Source organism: Betta splendens, chromosome 8 (genome assembly GCF_900634795.4).
Source record: "Betta splendens chromosome 8, fBetSpl5.4, whole genome shotgun sequence".
NCBI lineage: Eukaryota > Metazoa > Chordata > Actinopteri > Anabantiformes > Osphronemidae > Betta > Betta splendens.
The window spans coordinates 9775873-9797686 of NC_040888.2; the positions used below are offsets into that span (position 1 = coordinate 9775873).

A 21814-nucleotide genomic window follows, 5' to 3' on the forward strand; every position below is an offset into this window, starting at 1 on the left:
ATTTTGCTATCTGCAATCTGTCTGTAATGTTGATGGTGGTCAACACAAAGAGGAAAACCATGATCATTTTATCTAAAACCTAATTGACAGCAGAGTGTGTATTTGTTGAACTGCACCTAATGAAGTGGCCGATGGGGCATCTTCACTTTGAATGTTTGAGTCTAGACTCTCTGCCCTGCGCGTCTTTAATGGGAGGTTTTCCACAGAGGCTTAGTTGAGCTGAGCTGCTACAACCACAACAGGGACAAGTGATGATATCTGAGGTCTTGACCTCCTTCAGTCGTCACTGGGGATTTACAGCCATCTGCTACCGAAGCTCCCATCTTCGCTGATATCTTTTTGTGCGTGTATGGTTTGCGCAGACGAGGCCCTTATTTGTTGAGTCTGTCTTTTTATCACTCGCTCCTCCTCTGGCGTCTCCCCTACATCATATGAGATCCTGTCAGCCTGCGTGAGTCCCAAGACGCGAGAGATGGTGAGACCATGAACACATCTCCCATGATCTCCCCCTGGAAACGCAGGATTCATTATCCGTCAAATCTATCAATAAAACAACAAAATGTAACACTAGGATAAATCAGAAGGAGCTACAGCAGACCTATATAATGACAAGTATAGAAGGGGAATAAATTACAGTGCGATAACAGGGAGCATGCGTGGGCTGTAACAACAATTACATAACAGTGAGTGTGAAATGAGACAAAAAGACGAGGAGCAGGAAGATTCTGTGTTTGTGATACAGACAGAAAGAAGAATGGAGACAATAGAAATCTAAATAAAGGGTTCAGTGTCTGATGTTTAGAAAGAGGCAAACTGGAGGCATTCACTCTGAATGATGCAACCTCTCACTATTAAATTAGTGGAGCTGGGAGTCAGCAGCTGAAGTGTCGGTAGATGATGTGGGCAGATGATTGCAGGGCTCGTTACTGATTAGCACGTCCTCAAACAAACCAGTGAGCACATTGTAATTACAGTAAAGCTAAAACACAACGTCAGGAAGCCGTGACATCACCAGCCGCATCAGAACCAGCTGCTGGGTCGACCCGCTCTGGAAGGAAACACCCTCACCTTCAGCTGCGACTTCCAGCTTCTGATTGACTAAAACACACAACGCTCCAAATGTCCACTGTAGGTTTCAGATGCAGGTTGAAACTTTGGTTTGGTCCCATATGGAACAAGATGGTTGTGGTTCTAGTGCGACGGTGCATTCGCATCAGTGTGTTTTGTGCCAAAGCACCAAAAGGATGAACATCAGCCGAAAAAGCTGCTGCAGCGCTTTGTAGTATGGAGAAAATGACTGAATGAAATATTGAACTAAGAATTATCGACAAATGAAAAAAATTGATCAACATTAGACGCAGCCCTAGATTCTTCTAAATGGAGTGACTGACTTCAGTAATAATTGTTGAAAGCTTTTACAGCAGGTAGGTTACATTTGATCCTAATTTCCCGGGCATCGCTGGAGCTCGGCAGAAGCAATAACCCACAGGCTGATCATCCAGTTGCTCGTGTGTGATGCTAAATCTAAATTCTGCCACACGTTGAAATGTGCAGGCTTTAGGTCATTTCTACATATTTATACATGTATGTTAAAACTTAAGTCACTGGTGTGGTTAAACCCTTAAGGAGCTGCAGCACTGGCCTGTTTTCTTGGAACGCTTGTGTTATTGTTAATTCCACACAATAGAATCTTGTGCCCGGTTCTGTTTGTAACTGGATTAAACGTGTAGCAGAGCTGTGAGGAGCAGGAACGTGGGGGATGTTCTCTGCCAGCTGGGAGTCAGCAGCATCTAACCCAAAAAAACAGGAACGTGCAAACCTACATTCAGCAAATGAGAGGAAGTTTATTCCTCTGCTCCTTCGTTAATTTTAGCTCAGCCGTCTTCTGGCTGTAAACACTGGAGGGAGCTGAAATGTAGACCGGCCAAATCCTCTGAGCTCTGCTTCATCCTCGTCCCCGCGTTATCCCCCGGTGGAGGACACCAAGTTTCCCTCATCATGCTCGCGTCTCCTTTTTATCACCAAACCTCCCTCCCTCCTCCTTCTTTCCTTCCTTCCTTCCTTCCTTCCTTCCTTCCTTCCTTCCTTCCTTCTTCCTTCCTTCCTTCCTTCCTTCCTTCCTTCCTTCCTTCCTTCCTTCCCTTCTTCCTTCCTTCCTTCCTTCCTTCCTCTTTCTTTCTCTCTTTCTTTCTTTCTTTCTTTCCTTCCTTCATTCTTTCCTTCCTTCCTTCCTTCCTTCCTTCCTTCCTTCCTTCCTTCCTTCCTTCCTTCCTTCCTTCCTTCCTTCTGTCCCTCCTTCCTTCCTCCTGTAATTCCTTCCTGCTCCGTCATTCATTGTCGTGAGCCACATTGCCTGAGAGCGACTGCAGAGCTGGCAGCAGAGACCTGGAACTCAGTTAATTAATTGCCTAAAACAGTTTGATTATTATTTAAAGGTCCGCCTGTTGGGCCCCCGCACCACATGTCTGCAGCAAAAATAGATCAACATTCTTCTCTCAGAGCTTATACAATCACAGCAAAAGACAATCCTTGCTTCCTATATGAGATGGAGACATTGTGAGGATACGAGCGCTACAGTGGGAACAAAAGTCAAATGTGAAGGAAACGTGGGATCCAGTTGAGTCAGTTTGCAGCAATAAATGGCTGTTTATGCATGAAATGATTGATTTATGTGACAAATCCAGCAAATTATAATATGGTCATTATTTAAGATCAGGTTCCAGCACAGGCTCTAAAATGCAACGGTCCTAATTTGCTGACAATAAGAGCCTGCGTGTGTGTGTGTCCTCACGATTCCTCTTAATCATTTCCATGCTGTGTTTATGAGCCAAATCTATTTCTGTCAGAGCAGCTTGTGTGTCTGAAGCATCGCACATACTTATATACGTTAATGTTTCCTATGGCACTGGATGTAGTTTATTGACAGATGAATCAAAATCAATAATTCAGTGGGATTTTTATACGTCCTGTCAGATAATAGAACAAGGAACAAATTGTGATTTATTGTTTGTGCTACGTGCTGTGAATACTGTCCACATTCAAAGCCCGACAGAAGAGGAGCAGCATCTGCGTGTGTGGAGTAACGGGGGAGCAGCCTGTGGCGGGTGGAGCTCTGTGTTTGTGCTGGTTCAGAGTCAACGCTCCCTCGCATCTGGGTCATTCCAGCATCTATCAGCTCCAAGTGGAGCTGCTGCAGGATCCAGACACGTTTCCACCAGTGTCGTCCCCAGTGATGAACCGATAGAATAAGTTTGAATGAGGCCAAATCCGACGGTTTAGAGTCACAGAACTAGTTACCACTTAACAAGGCAACAACATGGCTTCTATTACTTTTATTATTATTATTATTATTATTATTATTATTATTATTATTATTAGTAGTAGTAGTAGTAGTAGTAGTAGTAGTAGTAGTAGTATTAGTATTATTATTTTATTATTGGAGATAGATTTTGCATCCGTGCCTCCTGAAAATGATGCAGTATTCATGGGAAATTTCAAAGAGGAGGCATAATGTCAGTCAGCCCTTCCTTTGTTAATAGCGGCGCTCTGACTCTTGTGTCTCGTCGGTGACAGTCAGCGTCTCCAGACAACACAGCATCTGTTTGACCTGCTCTGCAGCTGCAGCTGTTTTCTTCTTCTCCTTCCTCTGGCGTGCTGAGGCGGAACCGTGTGGTCCACTGCTCCTCCGCCGCTCCTCTGGGGCTCGGGCTTGTTTTCAATTCACGACCCCACATCAGCATTTAGTCAACCTTCGCGTTTTACAGCCAAAATCCCACCTTGCTCCCGCCCATAAAACAAAATGCAGCGAATCATTTTTAGGCGTTTATGCATCACTGGATTTTTACTGCATTTGCTACGAGCCACATTACATCATTTACATCATCACAGCGATGTGCTGATACCCGATAACTGCTCCTGTGGCTTTTTGGAACTAGATTTGGCTTTTGGTCCTCTAGAAGTTACTCCTCAGCCTTTTTTTCAAGCCCATGTTGTGTTTTTTTAAGAGAATACTGTCTGATTGTCTGATTGGGTTGTCGTGCATCCTCGTGGTCAGAGACTACGGCAGCATAAGTAGCTCACAGCTTGTGGTGGTGGTGACGTTTCATCCAATTGCTACAATTTGTGTCAGTCAAAAAGACGTGACGTGTCTATTCCTTCAGTTTTCCAAGGATAACGTTATTTTTAATGTGCGCATGAAAAACCCCCTCAGAACCCTTCAGCGATTGGCATCGCCGCACATCTCATAGAAACTATATCCTCTGCACAATGAATGTAAACGCACACAAACACATGTTAAACGGGAAACCGTGACACACACACCAACTAGAAGTGTTTTTGTGGGTGGTGCTGGCTGATAACCCATCATCCGTATGAGGCGTGTTGGCTGCTGCTGCCTGAACCCTGAGCTGCCAACATTTTGCAGCAGGCCAACAGCTGGAAGCTCGACATGTTTCCATGTGTTTGTTTCGCTGCCATCTGCGCATTAAAAGTTAAAACAAATATTTTCAGAAATTCAGTGATATGATACCATAAATGACTGTGGGTGGGTTGAGGCTCAGGCGCTTTGGTGCATTTCCTGTTGTTGGTACATGGGCCGGTGTTTTTCTGGTGAGACGTTGACGATGTGGTTGTCGTTGTTGTTTCATACAGAAAGTATAAACTAAAAACATAATAATCGGAGATTGAGCGTGGAAGGAACACGTCCGTACACCAGCATTAAGCATTAGATCAACGCTCCCCAGCCAGCACACATGAAACCAGTAAGTTGTTTCCATATTGTGGTCAGGAGGAACAGAAGGTTATAGAAAGAAAACGAACCAGATGAGCTTCTTTTTGCCGACTAAGCAGAATGTGTCACTGAGAGCGGTTAAACACTGACCACTAGTACAACCTGCCACCAGTCAAACCATCATGAAATCATCATCCTTCATCTTTCCAGATGTGAACAAAGGAATCTCTCACAGCAGGAGAAGTGTAGAGGAGCAGCTTCAGGCTCAGTAAGTTCATTAATGCTTCGTTAGATTAAACACATGATTAAACATGATGATCATTTTGTTAAACTCAACTTAAACTTGTTAAATCTAAACTACATCCAGTCTCAGAAATGTTTTATTTAATCACTGACAATAGCAGTTTCTCCTTCAGGTAAAAACTGCCTAGTGCCTATTTTCTATTTATTTATTTATGGAATTTATTGTAATAGCCTCAGAAACCCAGTCCGACAGAGTGGGGTTTGTCTGAGAGGATGAATAAATAAACATGTTGCTGTCTTGGAGCTTTTGATGGTTCAGACCTGTGCTGTATGAGGTGTGTTACCTGGAACAAAGCTTCCCTGGACAACATCCTTATACGCCCACCAACTCGCATCCAGCTTAGATGTGATGGGCTGAGCTGCACAGGAGAGAGAGGAGGACAGTTAAAGACGGGGAGAAGTCGGCGTTTACTGCAGAGGTTGAGTCGGGCTCTAGTGTAAAGGAAGAAATGAGTCCTGTCACTGTTAATACATATAAAACATGATTTCTACATCATTATGACATTAGAGCCACTTTAACCAGATTCAGACTCACAGACAGTTAATAGCTTCTACCTTTTAAATCGAGCATTTCCTTGTCACAGGCCTGACGGTTGGTTGTGATATAAGATATTTATAAGAGTGAAAATGTTCCATCATCTACCTGACAGCTCTCTAAACAGCCAAAAGCAGAAACAAAAGCTTTTAAAGAATAAAAACTGTGCCGTTACTGAAGATGTTTCAGTCCCGCAGCGAATTTATGGAGAAAAAAAAAACGAAGAGTCACTAATGCAATTCTTTGACAATGTGAGGTCACAATAAAGTAGAATACTTAAAAGTCATGTTTGTGACGGGGACCGTTTCTCTGCTGTCAGTTGATGTGGAGCTGTCCATGTTTCTCCCTTCATTAAAAACATATGATGCTTTTTAGTTATTACATTAGTAAACATCAAATGTGTTGACTTGCATTACAAATGACAGAAAAGCTCCACTGAGCTCGATTGTGTTGTCTTATTGATGAGCTGAACTGAAACTGAAGGTCGTGCCGTGACTCACAGAACCCGCTACGGTTCTTCATACGTTTCCACGAGTCCTTTAATCGACTACTTGTTGCGGCTCAGCCACATTTCGTGATTTTCCAGCGTGACCATGAACCTTAAGCTCTGAATAGGACGGAAATCTGTGCCGGTGCTGACAGACGCAGCAGCAGCAGCAGCAGCACAACAAGGTTCCGTGTGTGAAACAGCAAAGCTCTGCAGCATTAGGATAAACTGAGACGACGGCATCCAATAACAAACAATAAAGCACAATCTCTGCTTGGGGACAAATTCTTCAGAGTGACGGACGGAGCAGATCAGCACTACACCCAACCAGCGTTGCCAGGTCTGTTATAACAAAGGATTCTCATCTATCACAGCCTGAAGGTTCTGCTCAGCGGCAGCAGGAGTGATGGTTGTATGTCCTTCTGGTTCAGGTCGTTTTTCTTCAGCTCAACACCGCGTCTGATCTTTGACGGGTCCGCTCTTCTTATTCTCCTGGAGAGGCGTCATAGGGTTCATGCATTTAACATGGCGGCAGAAACTGAGGCGTGAATATAAAAGAGGTGCTTGATGTCGTGAAGGAGCTGGTTTTGACACCGAGACTCCAGGACTCACTGGTCCCAGTCGTGGCGTCCATCATGTGATGGTCTAGTTGTTACAAACAGTGAATGTGAATGTGTTTCTGATCGTGGATGTATGAACGTCTTGTGATGTGTTGGGAACAACTTATATAAAGAGTCAGGGGGAAAAAGTTTCGTTGTTGACCAGCGCTTGTTGAACTATACTGGGACGGATTTCCATGCAGCTCCCAGTCCTTTCCTTAGGGTACGTGCACTGCCTCAGGCCGTCACACAGCGACTGACTGGGGGAGGGGGGGGGGGGGCAGTACCGACCTGAAGCCACAGGGACAGAACGATGGAACATGTTCCTGCCTCAGAATTCAAACCTCACCGCAGCCGCTTGCTTCCAAAAGCCAACTCATATCTGCTGTTGGAGACGTGTCAATGCTCACGAGCGCTACATTAAATTGAAGAAGCTACGGACGATAACTTGGGAAGGGACGCGTCGCCGCGCTTCCGTTTTAGTCCAGCGTTCAGCTCAAACGTCACAGACTCTTTAACAAGAGAACACGGAGAAACACAGACTTGTACAAATGCAGAGAAAGAGAGAATGTGTTTGCACAAGGACGTAAATAAATAAAACAAGGAAATGTTTGATCTGTGTTCAAACAGAAATGATAAATAAAATAACAGTCAACAGGATTTTAAATAATAAATAAAAATGCATTATTTATATTTAAATCTTACTCACTAAATAAATTGCTTCATTTCCAGACAACCTGCAACAGCCGGTAAAACTATTTCAAAGCTATATTTAAAATATGAGATTATATCTTCTAAAATTGTCCGCCCAATAAAGAGCTGACGCCTATAAATCTAACCCACAGTTTACACCTGAATTACTGTCAATGATAAATGAGAGCTGAAGGAGTGTGAAGATGAAGGGGAGTTTGTGAAGCTAAGTACTAAAGGAAAAGATGTCTGCCAGAATCAAGAGGTCAAAAAACGACAGTGATCCCCCAAAACTGACTGGGGCCAGTACAGTATGTTCCCTTTACAGCAGCAGAGCAGCAACGAGCCTCCAGCACGAGAAGCACAACGGTCCAGCACGTTTCCAACAAGACAACAGAGGCTGACGCTTCCTTTAATTAGCGTCCAGTTAAACAGGCCTCGTGAAACTTTCCTGGCGTTTGTTACAGTGAACGGACGGCCGCATCCAGCAGCAGTGACGCTCCCAAAGAAGCCTATTTATATTCACAGCGGGGAGCTGCATGCATCACACTACTATGATCCGCATGTGTGTGTGTGTGTGTGTGTGTGTGTGTGTGTGTGTGTGTGTGTGTGTGTGTGTGTGTGTGTGTGTGTGGAGCAGTGAGAAACTCTCCAGGCTGCGCTAACCGCACGTTTGTTAAAGGAGACAGTTTATCGTCCCCGATAAAAATGAAACGGTTTGATTGACAGCCGAGGGTGTCGAACGGCGCGGCCGAGGCTGATAGCGTCGATCTCCCGTTGAATGTGCACGAGCCGCTGCCTCCTTACCTGATGACGTGCAGATGATATATGTTTGCAGAATCACTGATATCTCCCAAACGACACGCATCCTTCGTTCATTTCATGCTCGTGCTCTGCGGCTGGTGCGGGACGCTGCTTCGGAAGGTCGCACTTGTGGAACCCACGGCCAAACTTTGGGCATTTTCCTCCCCGCTGCTCCGTGTTCGCCTCGTCCCTCTCGCCCCTCTCGCCTTCTCGCCGAGCGCAGAGATGGTTTGAAGCCTCGCAGGAGATCCGCCCTCACAGCGTCGTCCTCTCCGGCTCCCCGGTTTGATGCTCAGGCAACATATCGACGCTTTTTCTCCGCCCGTGTGATTATTTAGCGAGCCGCTGCTTCTCCCGGTCGTGGAATCAGCGCGAAGTGAAGCGCGGACGGGGTTTCATCACGCGGCTCGTTCTCCGCCTTTCATTTGGATCGGAGGGCTGTTTATGACGCACCGCTGGTCTGCAGCAACTTTACTGACGACGCAAAGCGCGCAAGAGCGCGCGGAGACACGCACGCACTTTACAGACGCCGGTTTAAGGCGAGCCTTTGTTTCAGGGGGGGTTATAAATATAAAATGATGCCAAATCAAATGTTAGTTACTAAAACTTCTCTTTTATCAAAGTGTGAATAGACGTCGGAGCGTGTAATAAAATTATCTTGGACCAGGCAGAAATGTAGATAAACCTAAAAAAACGAGATTCTATCATAAGTCACAATGTTACAACCGAACCTGCACATTTCCTCACTGAGGCCTTTTTACAACATTAGTCGCCAACAACGAGCAGCGTCTCAAGCGCAGTTCTCTGCGCCTGACTCACTGCGCGCAGTCGGTCTCCTGTTGATTTAAGCGTCAGTCCCACAGCGGGACTCACGAGTGGCCAGAGTCCGACCGGACGCGTTTCTGTCACGTCGCGTCAGAGACGTGGGCTTTTTTTTTTTCCATCTGTGCAGTTTGAAATCGCAGCGGGAGCGAGTCCGAGGCCGTGGCTGCGTGTGGTCCCGGGTTTCCTTTTGCTTTACGAGCTTTTATAACGAGGACATAGTTTAGGTGGCTGTTTTTTATATGATGCTTTATTTTGTTAGTATGAATAGAAACCCCCATTAATATCCTGTGATTTTCTGCTACAGTAACATCCTAATTCTACGGCGTTCTGATTAGAAGGTTCTAACACTGTGTCATAACACAGTGACGTTACAGCAGGAGCTTATGATGAGTCATGGACAGATGTGACAGGAAGCCAAAGACAAAAACGCCCATTCTCGTCGTAAAGTAACTCCGCTCCAGTGAAACGTTGACCGGTGGATCGAGCAAGACGCTCATTTGTCGCTCTTTTCACTCCAGAACCGGACAAAGCGGCGCCGCCGATCATCTCGCTGTCAGCCCCGTGAACGCAGCACGTCCGTCAGCGGCTTTGACGGATGCTGGACGCTCTGACCTACATTGAACCTCCTCCCGCGAAGCCCGCGCGGCCTCTAGCGTTGCGTTTAAGTCGGTGCTGTAAAAAGCAGTTGTGGATGAAAAAAAGAGCACGAGGCTGAGAGTAAGTGCTGTGAACTTCAAAGGTGAACGAAGGTAAACGTCCCACTTGTAGTTAGATCGATAGTGTTAAGTATAACAGACGACTACTTAGACTCATAATGAGCCTTGTTGGATTGAAAGTTGATGATTAATACATTTAACTTTCTCCTAATTTTCAATATTATATTGATGTTTTTAGACCGTTTTCTCTGATTATTGCAAAAAATGCAGATTTCAGATGTTTCATCCACACAGTCTCCAGAAGCTGCAGGTCTCAGGCTCCAGCTTCCACCTCAAACCGCCTTTTCCCTCAGGGCTCCGAGGCTCCGACGGCCTGAGGGAAGGAGCCTGCGTGGGTCTGTGGCCGCGACGCACAGCAGGAAAGACAGGACTCTTTTCACACGGGTTTATTTCTTGACCGATGCAAGTAAATAATACAGTTCGCTAATGCAAAGACTACGACTAGGACTACGCTTACATGAATTTGCTCTTAATGGTAATTGTCACCCCAGAACTGGATCCAGCTGTTCGCTCCCATTTCCATTTCCTCATCAACACTCTTCCAACAGGTTTCGTGCAGCCGGATGTGGGATTAGCCCTCTACCTGGGACATATGACTCACGTTTCCTCCACTACACCACATGTCATGAGAAAACAAGAGTAACGTGTGGAGAATGCAAACATTACGTTTTAGTTATGTCACACACTAGAGACAATGCGTTGCCCTTATTGAACAGGATACTGAGGATGACTTCACACTGGAAACACAACGTTATGGTCCCACAACAAGCTTACTTTGAAGTTCTATAAGAAAGGGTTCAGGAGCGAGGGGGGGGGGGGGGGGGTGTTCTTAGACTGCCTGGATGGCTTCAGGAGGAAGTTCAGATAGCAGGTCTTCGCAGGCTACTTTGGTTTTTTGCTTCCCGTCCACGGTCCTGCTCCCCCGTTGGAACAGTGTCAGGAGGACTGGGTGGCGCCGGTGGACGGGGGGGGGGGCCTTGCCATTATCCCCTGGACTCCAGAGACCTGCGGAGACAAGAGGGTGAAGCTCAGAACCCCCTGAATACCCACTGACGGCCACTGTGGGGGGGGGGGCGCGGACTGACGAGTAGCTGGTGTGCTGCTGGCGCCGGCGGGCGCTCCGCATCTTCTCGAAGCGGGCCTCCATCTCCTCCAGGACCTTCGGGGTGTAGCGCACCACGAGCTTCACCGAGCCCTGAGCCGCCTTCAGCAGCTCCACCGCCTTCTCGTGGTGCTCGCCCTCCACGCTCTGCGCGGACACCAGCACCTCGTTAGCCTCGCGGGCCTACCGGGCCACTCGTTAATTTGCACTAGACACCGAGGCTCAAAGAGCATCGGGCGCGGACGTCGGCGGGCGGCGCCGGTGAATCTGGCGCCTCTGTCTCACCACTCCGTTGACGGACAGCAGCTGGTCGCCCCTCTTCAGCCCTCCTTGGCGGTCGGCCACGCCTTCAGGGATCACCCGGGAGATGTAAATGGGCGAGTTCTGCTCTTTGCCCCCCATGATGTTGAAGCCGAGGCCCTCCTCCGTCTTGGGCAGCTCCACCACGCGAGGGTGGGCGTGGCCCTCGCTGGCCGCGAAGGCCGCCACCGTGGCCTGGTCGGGAGTGGAGCAGAGAGGTTATTTGGAGCCTCCGTCTTAGATTCAAAATCACTGCGTGTGAAATTAACATTTAGGTGAGATCCTTGTTGCTTAATCACCTGTTGTGAACTATACAAGTCTTATAGGTGGGATACCTTGGCCGTTGCTTGCGCTCGCACTTCTGGTCCTCCGACAATATCTAGTGTGTCGTACAGCTGCTCATAGACCTGAGGGGAACAGAGAACACGCCTGGGAAAAGCGGAACATCTCAAACATATGCGAACTGTTCAGATTAGGAGCCGACGGGAGGTGACGGCGACTGGGGGCACCTCTCTGATGGCAGCACAGAATTTGCTCTGCAGGACTCTCTGCAGCGCCTGCAGCTTGGGAGGAGGCAGCTCTCCGCTCCGCTGCAGCCGGTCCAGCAGCTCGATCACTCTGCACACGTCTGAAACACAGCAGCAGAGCAAAAAGTGACCCGGACCCGGGCCCGGACGGTCCCGCCAGGAGGTCGGCAGCATGTGCAAGTGTAACTGGCTTCAGGTCAGTGGTAATATTAATCAAGATCTAGATATTATGCTAAAAATGTGTTTAAATTGGGAAATGAACGGAACTCTGTACTCAAATAAATTAAGAAAGGTGCAGCATTGGGGGAAACCTGAGAGCTGTAGTAGGAAAACACCTGTACTTTGAAGGTGAATGAGCACGTGGTCATTTAGCTACTGCACTGCATAAATGCTACTGCATTATATACAGCATACGGAGTCTTAAAAATCCTTTTTCCCGGTCCACTTTGATCATTCCAGCGGTCAACATCTGGGAGCTAAACGCGCTGACTGCGGCGGTGACCGCACCTCGACCACCGTCAATGGGTCAAAGCTGCCTGTCAAACGAGGACGTTGACGGTGGCACCGCGGCGTCTCGCGTATGATTCGTTGTGAACGAACGATCTGAGCCGGATTTAATGTTAAACACTGGAAAATAAATAAAAGGACGGGATAAAGGACGCCTAAGGGTGAACTGGAATGAAGCCAGCCCATCGTTACATCATTTAACAAACGTCCTTCCTTCCGTCCCCACGACGACGACCGTGACCGCTCCGGCGGGCGTAACGGCCCGGTTACCTCTCTCCAGGCAGAGCGGCTCCGCCATGGCGGCCATGTCCGCCTCCTTGGCCGTGTGGTAGTAGGACATCATGGTGCGCGCCTCCTCGTCCGTGGCCCCGTGGAACGCTGCGTGGTGGAACGGAGATGAGACTCACAGCGACGCGTGGACCATGTTCTGGGATGACGCGGTTTCAGAGCGGAGCAACGGAGCCGAGCTGCGGGACCGGGACCGGGCGGAACCTGACGCAGCAGCCTGGGTGCGTGGATTTTAAGCAGGCGGTGCGGCCGAAGGGAAACGAACAGCGGAGGCTTCAGCCCGATGACGACGACAACAGCGACTGGAGCGTCTTACAGCGTTAATACGGAGCCGCAGCCTCGCGCCGCTACAGACGCTGCGGCGCTTTTGTCTGTCAGAGTGTGATGATGGAGCCTCACAGCCCTGGGTTTAAGTCACAACTTTATTAAAATTATCCTGCAAATCTAAACATACAGACATTAAAAAAATATTCCAGAATGAATAAACAGAAACGTCAGCATCGTCACATTTCCTTCAGTTTTACGCCAAGCGGAAACAGGTGAAGAGAAATCAAGGACAACACGTTCTACCCAGTTCCAAACAGAGTTCATGTAAAAAAAAAAAAAAAAAAAAAAATTAAAGAAAAAAAAACATCTAGCTTTAATCACTAGGCCATCTGATAACATACAGATGGATGAATTAGAGAAGCTGCAAAGTTTAGTGACAACCAATCAGATTTACGCATCAACAGTGAAGGAACATTTTAATAGATTGGTGTCAGTGTGAAAACAGCTGGCGAGATGTCTGATGGTGAGGAAACCTGCGTCTGGGGCAGAAAGCTAAAGTACAGAGTTAAAAGCGGGCGGCGGTCTGCTGGAGGAGAGCGCGTCTCAGTACTCGTCTCCCGGAGCCTCCATCTTGTAGCCGTTCTCACTGGAGACGTAGCCGTCGGCTGACGGCACCGACTGCTGGTCCATCATCCCGTCCTGACTGTACTCCTCCATGTGCGGCAGCGCCGCGCCCTCGTCGCCCGCGTCTTCCTGGGCGCCCGCCTCCTCTCGCAGGGAGGCGTGGCGCTCCTCCCTGCGCTCGCCCCTCTCTCTCTCCCCCCGCTCCCTCTTGTGCTCCTTGTCTCGGTCTCCCCTGCGTCTGTCCCTGTCCCTGTGGCTACGCCTGCGGTCCCGGTCCCGGTCCCTGTCGCGCTCTCGGTCCCGGTCCCGGTCGCGGCGTTCCTCCACGGCCTCTGCCGGTTCTTCGTGCTCTTCCACATTGCGCTCCCCGCCTTCAGGAGCAGCCTCTCCCTGACCAGCATCCTCCCCCTCCAAGCCCTTGCCCCTCTCCCTGTCTCTCTTGCGATCCCGGCTCCTGCTCCTCCTCCTCCTGTCTCGACTGCGTTCTCTCTCTCGATCTCGTCGGCGGCTGCCGCCAGCGCCTCCACCACCGCCGCCAGCACCGCCGCCAGCACCGCCACCACCGACGCCACCACCGACGCCGCCTTCGTCTCCTGCTGCCGCCTGCCTGTCTCGGTCCTGGGAGCGTGTATGGCGTCTGCGTTCACGGGACCGAGTCCGACGGCGCTCTCGGTCCTTCTCTCTATCGCGGCTGCGCTCCCTCCTTTCGCCACGATCGCGTTCACTACAGCAGGCGAACACAAATTGAAGACTGTTACACCAAGCAGTAAAAGAGATCAGTGGACCACAGGGGACACCTTTTGAAAACTCACCCGCCAATAGATCGATCATCGTAACGCGATGCATCGTCTCGGCCTGAGTGCTTGATGTTCACATCTGCTCCACCTCTTCTGGTCCCACCCAATCCACCACCTGGAAACGGTTCAACGTGAATCATCAAGAAAGAAAAGCGGTAAACAAGACAGAGACAGGAGACAATAAAACCACACTAACCTAGCCTGCGAGGATGCCATCCTTTAACCGTGCGTCCTCTCTCCACATCCACCAGAACCCTCCTGCCATCAATCTTCTTTCCGTCTGCGTGTTTGTAGGCAGCTGGAGAACAGGAATGGCAAGAGGGAGCATAGAAATGAGACGGAGGCACAGCTACATCAATGTGGCCAAGGAAGGAAACGGTGCATTATACTGACCAGAGGCAGGTGAGGCCGAGATGGCTGCTCTCTGGGTAAAAGCCGAAGGATAATGGGAGTAGACCTCCTTCCACCCGATGAGTGATTGATACGTTACATATTTAACTGCATCGTTTTGATTCTTTTATCATTGAGCGGTAACATGCCTGGGCACAGCTTGGCCACATCAACTTTTTCTTGGGAGTGGCTTAAATATATTTATGACCAGTGGTTTTGATAGATGTGACCGTTTTAGCTCCACTCTACATTCTTACCTGCTGGTGCAACACTCTCACATCAACCTTGGTGTTAATGTAACTGTGTGGCGCATATACCTGAACAAGCTACAAGTGAATGTGTACAGCATTTAACTTTGATTAACAAAATGCAAAATTGAAAATCATTGATTGAGCATGACAGGCATCAGAGTCAGAGCAACAACACGAGTCATGATGCAAGCCAACAGTAAGGGCTTTGCCACCGGGTCGTCCCATTTTATTGCGCCACACCTCAACCCATTACTCCACAGTCTTTCCACCAATCCAGTACGAACAAAGACCTTGGCAACATCCGGACGGCTCAACTGGTCTGTTGTGGCGCCAAAGACGGTCTCACCCAAACCGTCACTTACAGATACAAGACGTAGTTCTTGGCCAAATCCCACACTCAAGACACACACACTCGCTTCATAGTCTTACCAGAATACCTTAGTGATGGGGCCTTATGAGCCTCTGCCCCAGCCTTACCAGAGTACAAACTATGACAATACCCATCAGGGGGCCTTACCAGAACCCCTACACTTCCTGTGTACACTGAGGACCACAACATCCCATTCCAAAATAAGGGCCTTACCAAACCCCCTCCAGTTCTACTAAAACTGACCTGATAAAAGAAAAGGGACCAGAAGAAAACAAAAAAAGTGACAGGAAAAGAAAAGCGGGGTTTCGTTGCAGGAGTTGACTTATCCCAACCCCAACCAATGATGAGACTCGTTTCCCTAAAGATTCATGTACCCAACCCTGACATGTCTTGAATGTGAAGTGGCCTGAAATGTCAGTAACGGAGGCCGCCCAGTCTCTGTATGCATTACTGATGTGTCAGCAACTGAAAGTGGACGAACTGTGTGTTTGAAGATCTAGGAATTCATCAGTAAGGCCACGTTAACCACTTTCCTACTTTGGTTATGTAGTGAATACATGTATGAATATCCCGTCTACAACAATTACCAAGAACATTGCCCTTATCGGCCGTTTCTATTAAAGCCAGCTTGGACCGGATTTACTCTCAGATTCCAGAAGTCTACACTCACTAAGAGTGTTAATGCTCATCAGCTTATATCATTCAGTTTGTTTTGCACCTGGCCCTGACATGATGTTTGTCCACCTAACAATGGGACGTAATGCAGGTTACCTACAAAAACGCTCGCACAGTACCACGCTCATCAGCAACCTTTATAGTGGTGCCAAGTACTTTGTCTTATACCTGCAGGTTTTTTTTCCACAGCAATTTAATGCTGGACAACAAGAAAACTAGTAATAGCTATAAGCTCAGTTTTGAAGACAGCAAAAGGAACAACGCATGCAGAACTCTTTCCCTGACCTGGTGTCTCCTATGTCGTCCCTGACATAACCAGAGGTGGCTTTAACAAAAAGGCCAGAATTAATGGGCAAAAGTCAATATACTAGTGGTTGGGGGTGCGTTCAATGGTCAAAGCCCAGTAATCCAAGGATCCAAGCAGTAATGACTGCTTTCAAAGCTTGGCCGCTTGCTAACAAAGACGCTTTTCCCATTGAACGTAGCTCCTCTTTCCTATGTGGGAGATGGAGGGTGGAAAGAAATCTTACCCATCATACAAACCCATTATACCAACCATATACTGAGCTGTGGTAGTAGGGTGTAGATGTATCATAACCATCATCATCTGCCAGCCAGCTCTGGCCAATAGCCATCACAGATTGGCGGCTGCAGTGGCAATGAGAACAACACACAGTTAATATACTGTTTAGCCCCACATAACCCCTCAAGTTCATCCCTTCTGTGACTACATGGCTGTGATACAGCAACTCTGGTCTTGAAGAATGGTGTCCTTGTGTTGAATGGCACCATTCACTTGTCCAATGCGACACTACTGAAACTGGATATATTTGTGGAATCACCACCAGTATAAACGTCAATGGATGTGATGAAGCTTAAATAATCTCACCATGACCAGGGTTGAAGACCACCCAATAAAACTAAAACAAGCTCAAAGCCAAGTCATTCAAAATAATGGGTTTCAATACAGTCCTTAACATATTACTGGCAATAACCCCCATACAGTGCTTGGTGATCAGTCTGACCTTCTGCTTACCATTAGAGTCCAACCAGGAGTGGTGCACTTCCACAGAGCTACAAGGCCTAACAGTTAAACACAATGCGCCCTTTGACAGGCAAAAATATTCAGGTTCACAAGTGAAAGACATTTTACCACTTTGTCCTCCCACTCATCCCATGACGCCCCACTAACTAAAGCAGCTTCCCGGCTCAACTAGTCAATTGATGGCACGCATCAAACACAAACACACACACATTACACAATCACCAAAGTGAATTTCAACATGCAATTTTCATGGCAAACGTGAGAATAGTTCCATTTCTCAGGTGTCATAGACATCCATTTGCTCATTAGGCAGTAGTCAACTTCTCAATGAGATAAGAAAATGCTGCCATCACTGTATCATACTAGTAACAGCCATATGAAACCAATAAATAAGCTCAACCAAAGGAAGACCCTTCATGTTCTACATCTGCATTGTAAACGAGTGATTTCACAGACAATAGTTCCAGCTCAGTGTTCAACTTTGGTACTCACAGTGCATGTCCCGCTCATGCTCATACTCGATGAACGCATAACCCCGAGGTTTCCCAGTCTTCTTGTTGTAGACTATGTAAATCTGAAACGGACACATGTAAACATTGGTTGACTGTGGGATTTATTACACAAACAGAAATGTATTTTGCCTTTAAATTCCAGGACTACATAAAATATTAATTCCTATGCTATGTCAGACTTATTTTAATCAAAAGGTTTTACTAATAATTTAACATATAACGTGCCATGTGTAACAAACATACCCGTTTGATGGGACCATAGACCTCAAACTCACGACGAAGCTTCGACTCTGTAGTATCATAGTTCTACAAGAGAGACAAAATGATTTAGATGGAAGAATCAGACATTGTATTAAAACACTAGATAAAACAGAAAGTAACATGAATTTACTCACCACTCGTGCAACAAACAATGTCTTGAAGGCATCCCCTTGTGCATTAGGGTCATTGTGAGGATCCCCTGAAATCACAGACAGGAAAATATAATTAAAAACAATAAAAATAATAATAATAAACAATAACATTGTAACCAGTGACCATCAAAATTATATAAAAAAAAACCCAAAACAAACTATTTTTGCCTGCTTTTCAGGCTGATGCAACATATTCTTCTATGCACGGTCTTTGTCCGGAACTACACCGTGCATGATACGGAGGAAAATTGTAAACTCTCAAACGGAAACAGAAATTTGATGTGGATAGATAAAGGTTGCGCCCCGCCCCCCTAATATAATGGTAGGGGAAACACCGGTAACTATTGACAAAGTTATCACAATAAAACACTTACAAAGCTTGAGTTCTGTCTCCATTACTGTTTGCCTTCTCTCGATCTTCTCTCGCCGCTGCACAAGGAAATCATTAAGTCAAATTAAGTTCAGGAGGTTTGATTTGAATGAAAATACTTAAAATGTTATTTGTATATCTGCATTTCTAGTACAAATATTACACAAGTAGTACAAAGTTAAATTGAATGCTGTTTTTGGAAAAACTACTTGCTTGTTTTATTTTCAGTATACAAAGATCAGTTAATATTTGTGAATTTATTAGACCTGACCTTTTCTCAGAAATGATACACTTGAAAATTGGGAACACTTAACTTTTAAACTTAGCCTATACTACGGGTATATACTGCAGGTATATGTAAATGGCAGAATTTGAACCATCAGTTTATGAAATGTAAAAACTGTGTTTATCTTACCTTTCTCTCCAGCCGTTCCTCACGGGTTTCTGCCCTTGTTGGTGGAGGGGCATCTCTAGGGTCCTAGAAAAATGCAAATACATCAACACAAATTAAATGTCAATAAGAGATAATCTACGCAACAATCAAGCCATTAAAAGATTTAATATTTACCTCAAAGTGTCTTATAAATGGAGCAATGCCACTATAAGGCTGGTTGTGATGTTTTTCATGAGGCAGCTTTACCAGCTGAGGCAGGAAAGGTATCGGGTCCCGCGGCGCAAACAGAGCCAGCAGGTTAGGGGGTAAAAACTGTGTCATCTTTCACCTGGAGCAAACAAAAATAAACCTAAGTATTTTCCTGGAATACAAAAAGGAACAAGTGCAATTTATCTTATTTTATCAAAAAACCATGAAGATTTCAAAAACAGAAAACCTGACTTCACCAATCAAGTTAATTAAATTGTAAAACAAATTCTTAACAGCGAAGAGGAAAAACTAATGATGGACGAAACCTCCAAGAAGAGCGGGCTTCCTGTAATTTTACAAATAACTATTGACCACAATAAAAAGAAAGACCTTCATGGGTGAGAAGCAATGAGGAACTAGGCTGACGTTTCCAGAAGATAACAGGAAATTGACTGTAGAGACTGTAAAGTATTGTCTTGAACTTTGGTACTGGTCAAGTTACAGTTAGACAGACTTGGAAGGGTATACAGACCACATTGTCCTGCACCAACAGCAAGAACGGTCAAATAGGATCTAATGCTTTAGCAACACTGGAAATGGTTAGATTTGTTTAAAAAAACAAAACAAAACAAAAAAAAAAAAACACAGCAGAACATGATTCCATGACAGACAGCCACTGAAAGTCTGGTTGAAGAATGATGAGAACAAGATCCTGTCATATGCACATATTCCTGGAATATCATCAAGAGGAAGTTGAACAGTCAAACAACAGAGTAAAGCCGAGGCACTTGATTTTTTGGGAGTTGTGCAATAGAGGCGTGACAAAGTGGTGGAAGTGGGCCAAAACTGACAAATTCTCTGGTTGCATATCTGAATTATCCATCAAATACTGATTCTTAATGTTCTTTAAGTGAAAGACTTTAGATTCCGTTTGTAGAAGAGATGTCTTATATGAACTATTCAAGGTGCAAACCTTGCAACGCATGATTTTTGTATATTATGTGCTGCATGTCTTTTAAGTTTAATTTAAAAGAAAATGCTTACATATTTGATTTTACGAGCAAACAAGCAAAAAAACTGCTAAAACACCTATAAAGATACGCGCTTACAAGCCGATTGAGCAGTGCAGTTCTCTAAAACTCTGTATAAACGTATCATGGAATACTAAAATGAATGAATGAATGAATGTGTATCAATAAATTACGGCCGATGACCAATATCATTTCTATCCGTTCATTGAAAACAGCGGTAACTCCTTCCCTCATGTTACTAGCATGTGCTAAATCCGTAGAAGTCCCGCTACTTCGCCAAACGTGACTGAATTCAAACAAAGTTGGTACGTTTATAAAATATGTGCCATCTATAGCATTTTCACTCCAACCCCGATTATAAATGGCTTTTCTATATATAAACAATCCAACAACCGTTTTACCTCAAAGACTTCGTTGGAGCTCAAGGGATTAGCCAAAAAGGTAACAATGCTAATAAGAGCTTCGAGTATGAATTCTTACCTTATCTCCTCCGATGTTTGCCAAATGTCAGACCATAAACCACAAGGAGCGGTGCAGTATATAAAAGTTGGCTAAACCAACTTGTAGTATGAGCGTAATCGATCTTTAAAAGAACGAAGAACTTTGAGGGCGCACACCGCCGCACTACTAGCTCGCTGTGAACAAACCGCTAATACTCAACAAAAATAAAATGGCGGAATGTCGTAAATGAGCAAGGTCTGCCGCAAAACGTCAGGGGCACACACCCATGTAGTTTGACCGGCTTATTGCCTGCGCCATGAAATCTTCTTCTTTGTCTTTTTACGGCGGATTGCATCCTTAAAGTTGCACTACCGCCCTCTGCCGAATTCTATGTCCCTCACACCCTCTTCCATCACACAGTAACATGCAAAAACGTAATCAGCATTCAGCCCTCTCCCTGATGCCCCAGCTTCCAACACACTCCTCAGACACACACCTTTCACTCCTGCTTCCCTCACGCTTCTCATCATTACTTCCATTTTCTTCCTGTATTTGACACAGTTTCATAATGACTTGCTCCACCTCAGCACAGAACTCACATTGCCTATCCACACGTCTCCTCATCAAAAGGCAAAGTGTTATTCAGATCATTCTGTCTGATTCTTAACCTACTTAAAATAACTTGCTCTCCTCTCCCTCTTCCACCTTCTCCTCAACACTATAAAGCTTCTATCCTTTACCCTCTTTATCCCACTGTATTTCATCTCTACTCTATTATGGAACCCATGAACCACATTAATATCTTCCACTTTTTCCTCCTAAACCACCCCTCACCTCTTTCAGCCTCCATAGAGGCCTTTTGGGGATATAATTACCCACTTCCATCTCTTTCTGACCTACTCCCATCCATCTTGCCCATTCCTCTCCCTTCTCTCCAAAGCTTGATACTCCTACCTTTTCCCTCTCCCAGCACCACCACCACCTTTTTTCTCAGGAAACCAATCATCCTTTCCTTTCAAGCTTATCCAGTAGTTCACAGCAAGTTGTTTCCTTCTGAGACTGAGTGGCATGACTCCCATCACTTCCCTCAGAGCACAAATTGGTGGTGTTTTAACTGCTCCCACACAAATTCTCAGAGCTCTTGCTTGCAGAAAATCCAGATTTTGTAGTACTGGCTTTGCCCCTGAACAGTATACTATGCTCCCATAATCCAGCCTGGTTCTTATTAGTACATTATAAACATATTGCAGTGCATCCACACTTCTTCCACCTGGTAGATCATAAAACACTTAACCACCTCTCTCAGTTTCCTTCTGCACCTTTATTATTACTTATTCTCTGTTCCTACTCCATAAAATCTATCTTCCAGCACATATTTCAACTCTTTATGGTTTTACTCTGCAACACTTTAAATGTTGTTGGTTAAGCAATGGAGCAATTTAACTGACATTCAGCACCTTTCTCTTTAAAAGATGTACACAGATTAAAAAAGTGAAAAGTTGAGTGTCAATGTTTTGAGCCATTGTCACACCATCTAACTGACAAAGGGCAGCATGGTGTCCTTCAGTAGAATGTGTGGCAGTAAAATCAGATATAGGAACAAAAGCTCCTAATGGAAACAAACCAAAAACAG

General features: G+C 45.9%; 3 protein-coding genes across 3 annotated transcripts in view; all 3 read right to left on the minus strand.

Annotated features, from left to right (window-relative positions):
- Window positions 1-8639, minus strand: part of LOC114860431 (carbonic anhydrase-related protein 10-like) — a 30744-nt gene extending 22105 nt beyond the window's left edge. The window contains exons 1-2 of the mRNA XM_029159020.3: window positions 8151-8639; window positions 5317-5391 (exon numbers count right to left, since the gene is read on the minus strand). Of these exons, the coding sequence (XP_029014853.1) occupies window positions 5317-5391; window positions 8151-8211 (136 nt within the window). The 5' untranslated portion in view covers window positions 8212-8639. The remainder of the gene's footprint in view (window positions 1-5316; window positions 5392-8150) is intronic.
- A 1420-nt stretch (window positions 8640-10059) lies between these two features.
- Window positions 10060-12744, minus strand: lin7b (lin-7 homolog B (C. elegans)). Its single transcript, XM_029158886.3, has 6 exons — window positions 12395-12744; window positions 11600-11718; window positions 11426-11497; window positions 11076-11285; window positions 10774-10937; window positions 10060-10693 (listed from the first exon to the last, which is right to left on the minus strand). Exons 1-6 carry the CDS (start codon window positions 12465-12467, stop codon window positions 10672-10674), a joined length of 660 nt encoding a protein of 219 aa, XP_029014719.1. The 5' UTR covers window positions 12468-12744; the 3' UTR covers window positions 10060-10671.
- A 72-nt stretch (window positions 12745-12816) lies between these two features.
- snrnp70 (small nuclear ribonucleoprotein 70 (U1)) lies at window positions 12817-20405 on the minus strand. Its single transcript, XM_029158885.3, has 10 exons — window positions 20221-20405; window positions 18695-18848; window positions 18542-18604; window positions 18131-18185; window positions 17739-17803; window positions 17587-17649; window positions 17324-17405; window positions 14297-14398; window positions 14116-14215; window positions 12817-14027 (listed from the first exon to the last, which is right to left on the minus strand). Exons 2-10 carry the CDS (start codon window positions 18839-18841, stop codon window positions 13283-13285), a joined length of 1422 nt encoding a protein of 473 aa, XP_029014718.1. The 5' UTR covers window positions 18842-18848; window positions 20221-20405; the 3' UTR covers window positions 12817-13282.
- Between the last annotated feature and the right edge of the window lie 1409 nt (window positions 20406-21814).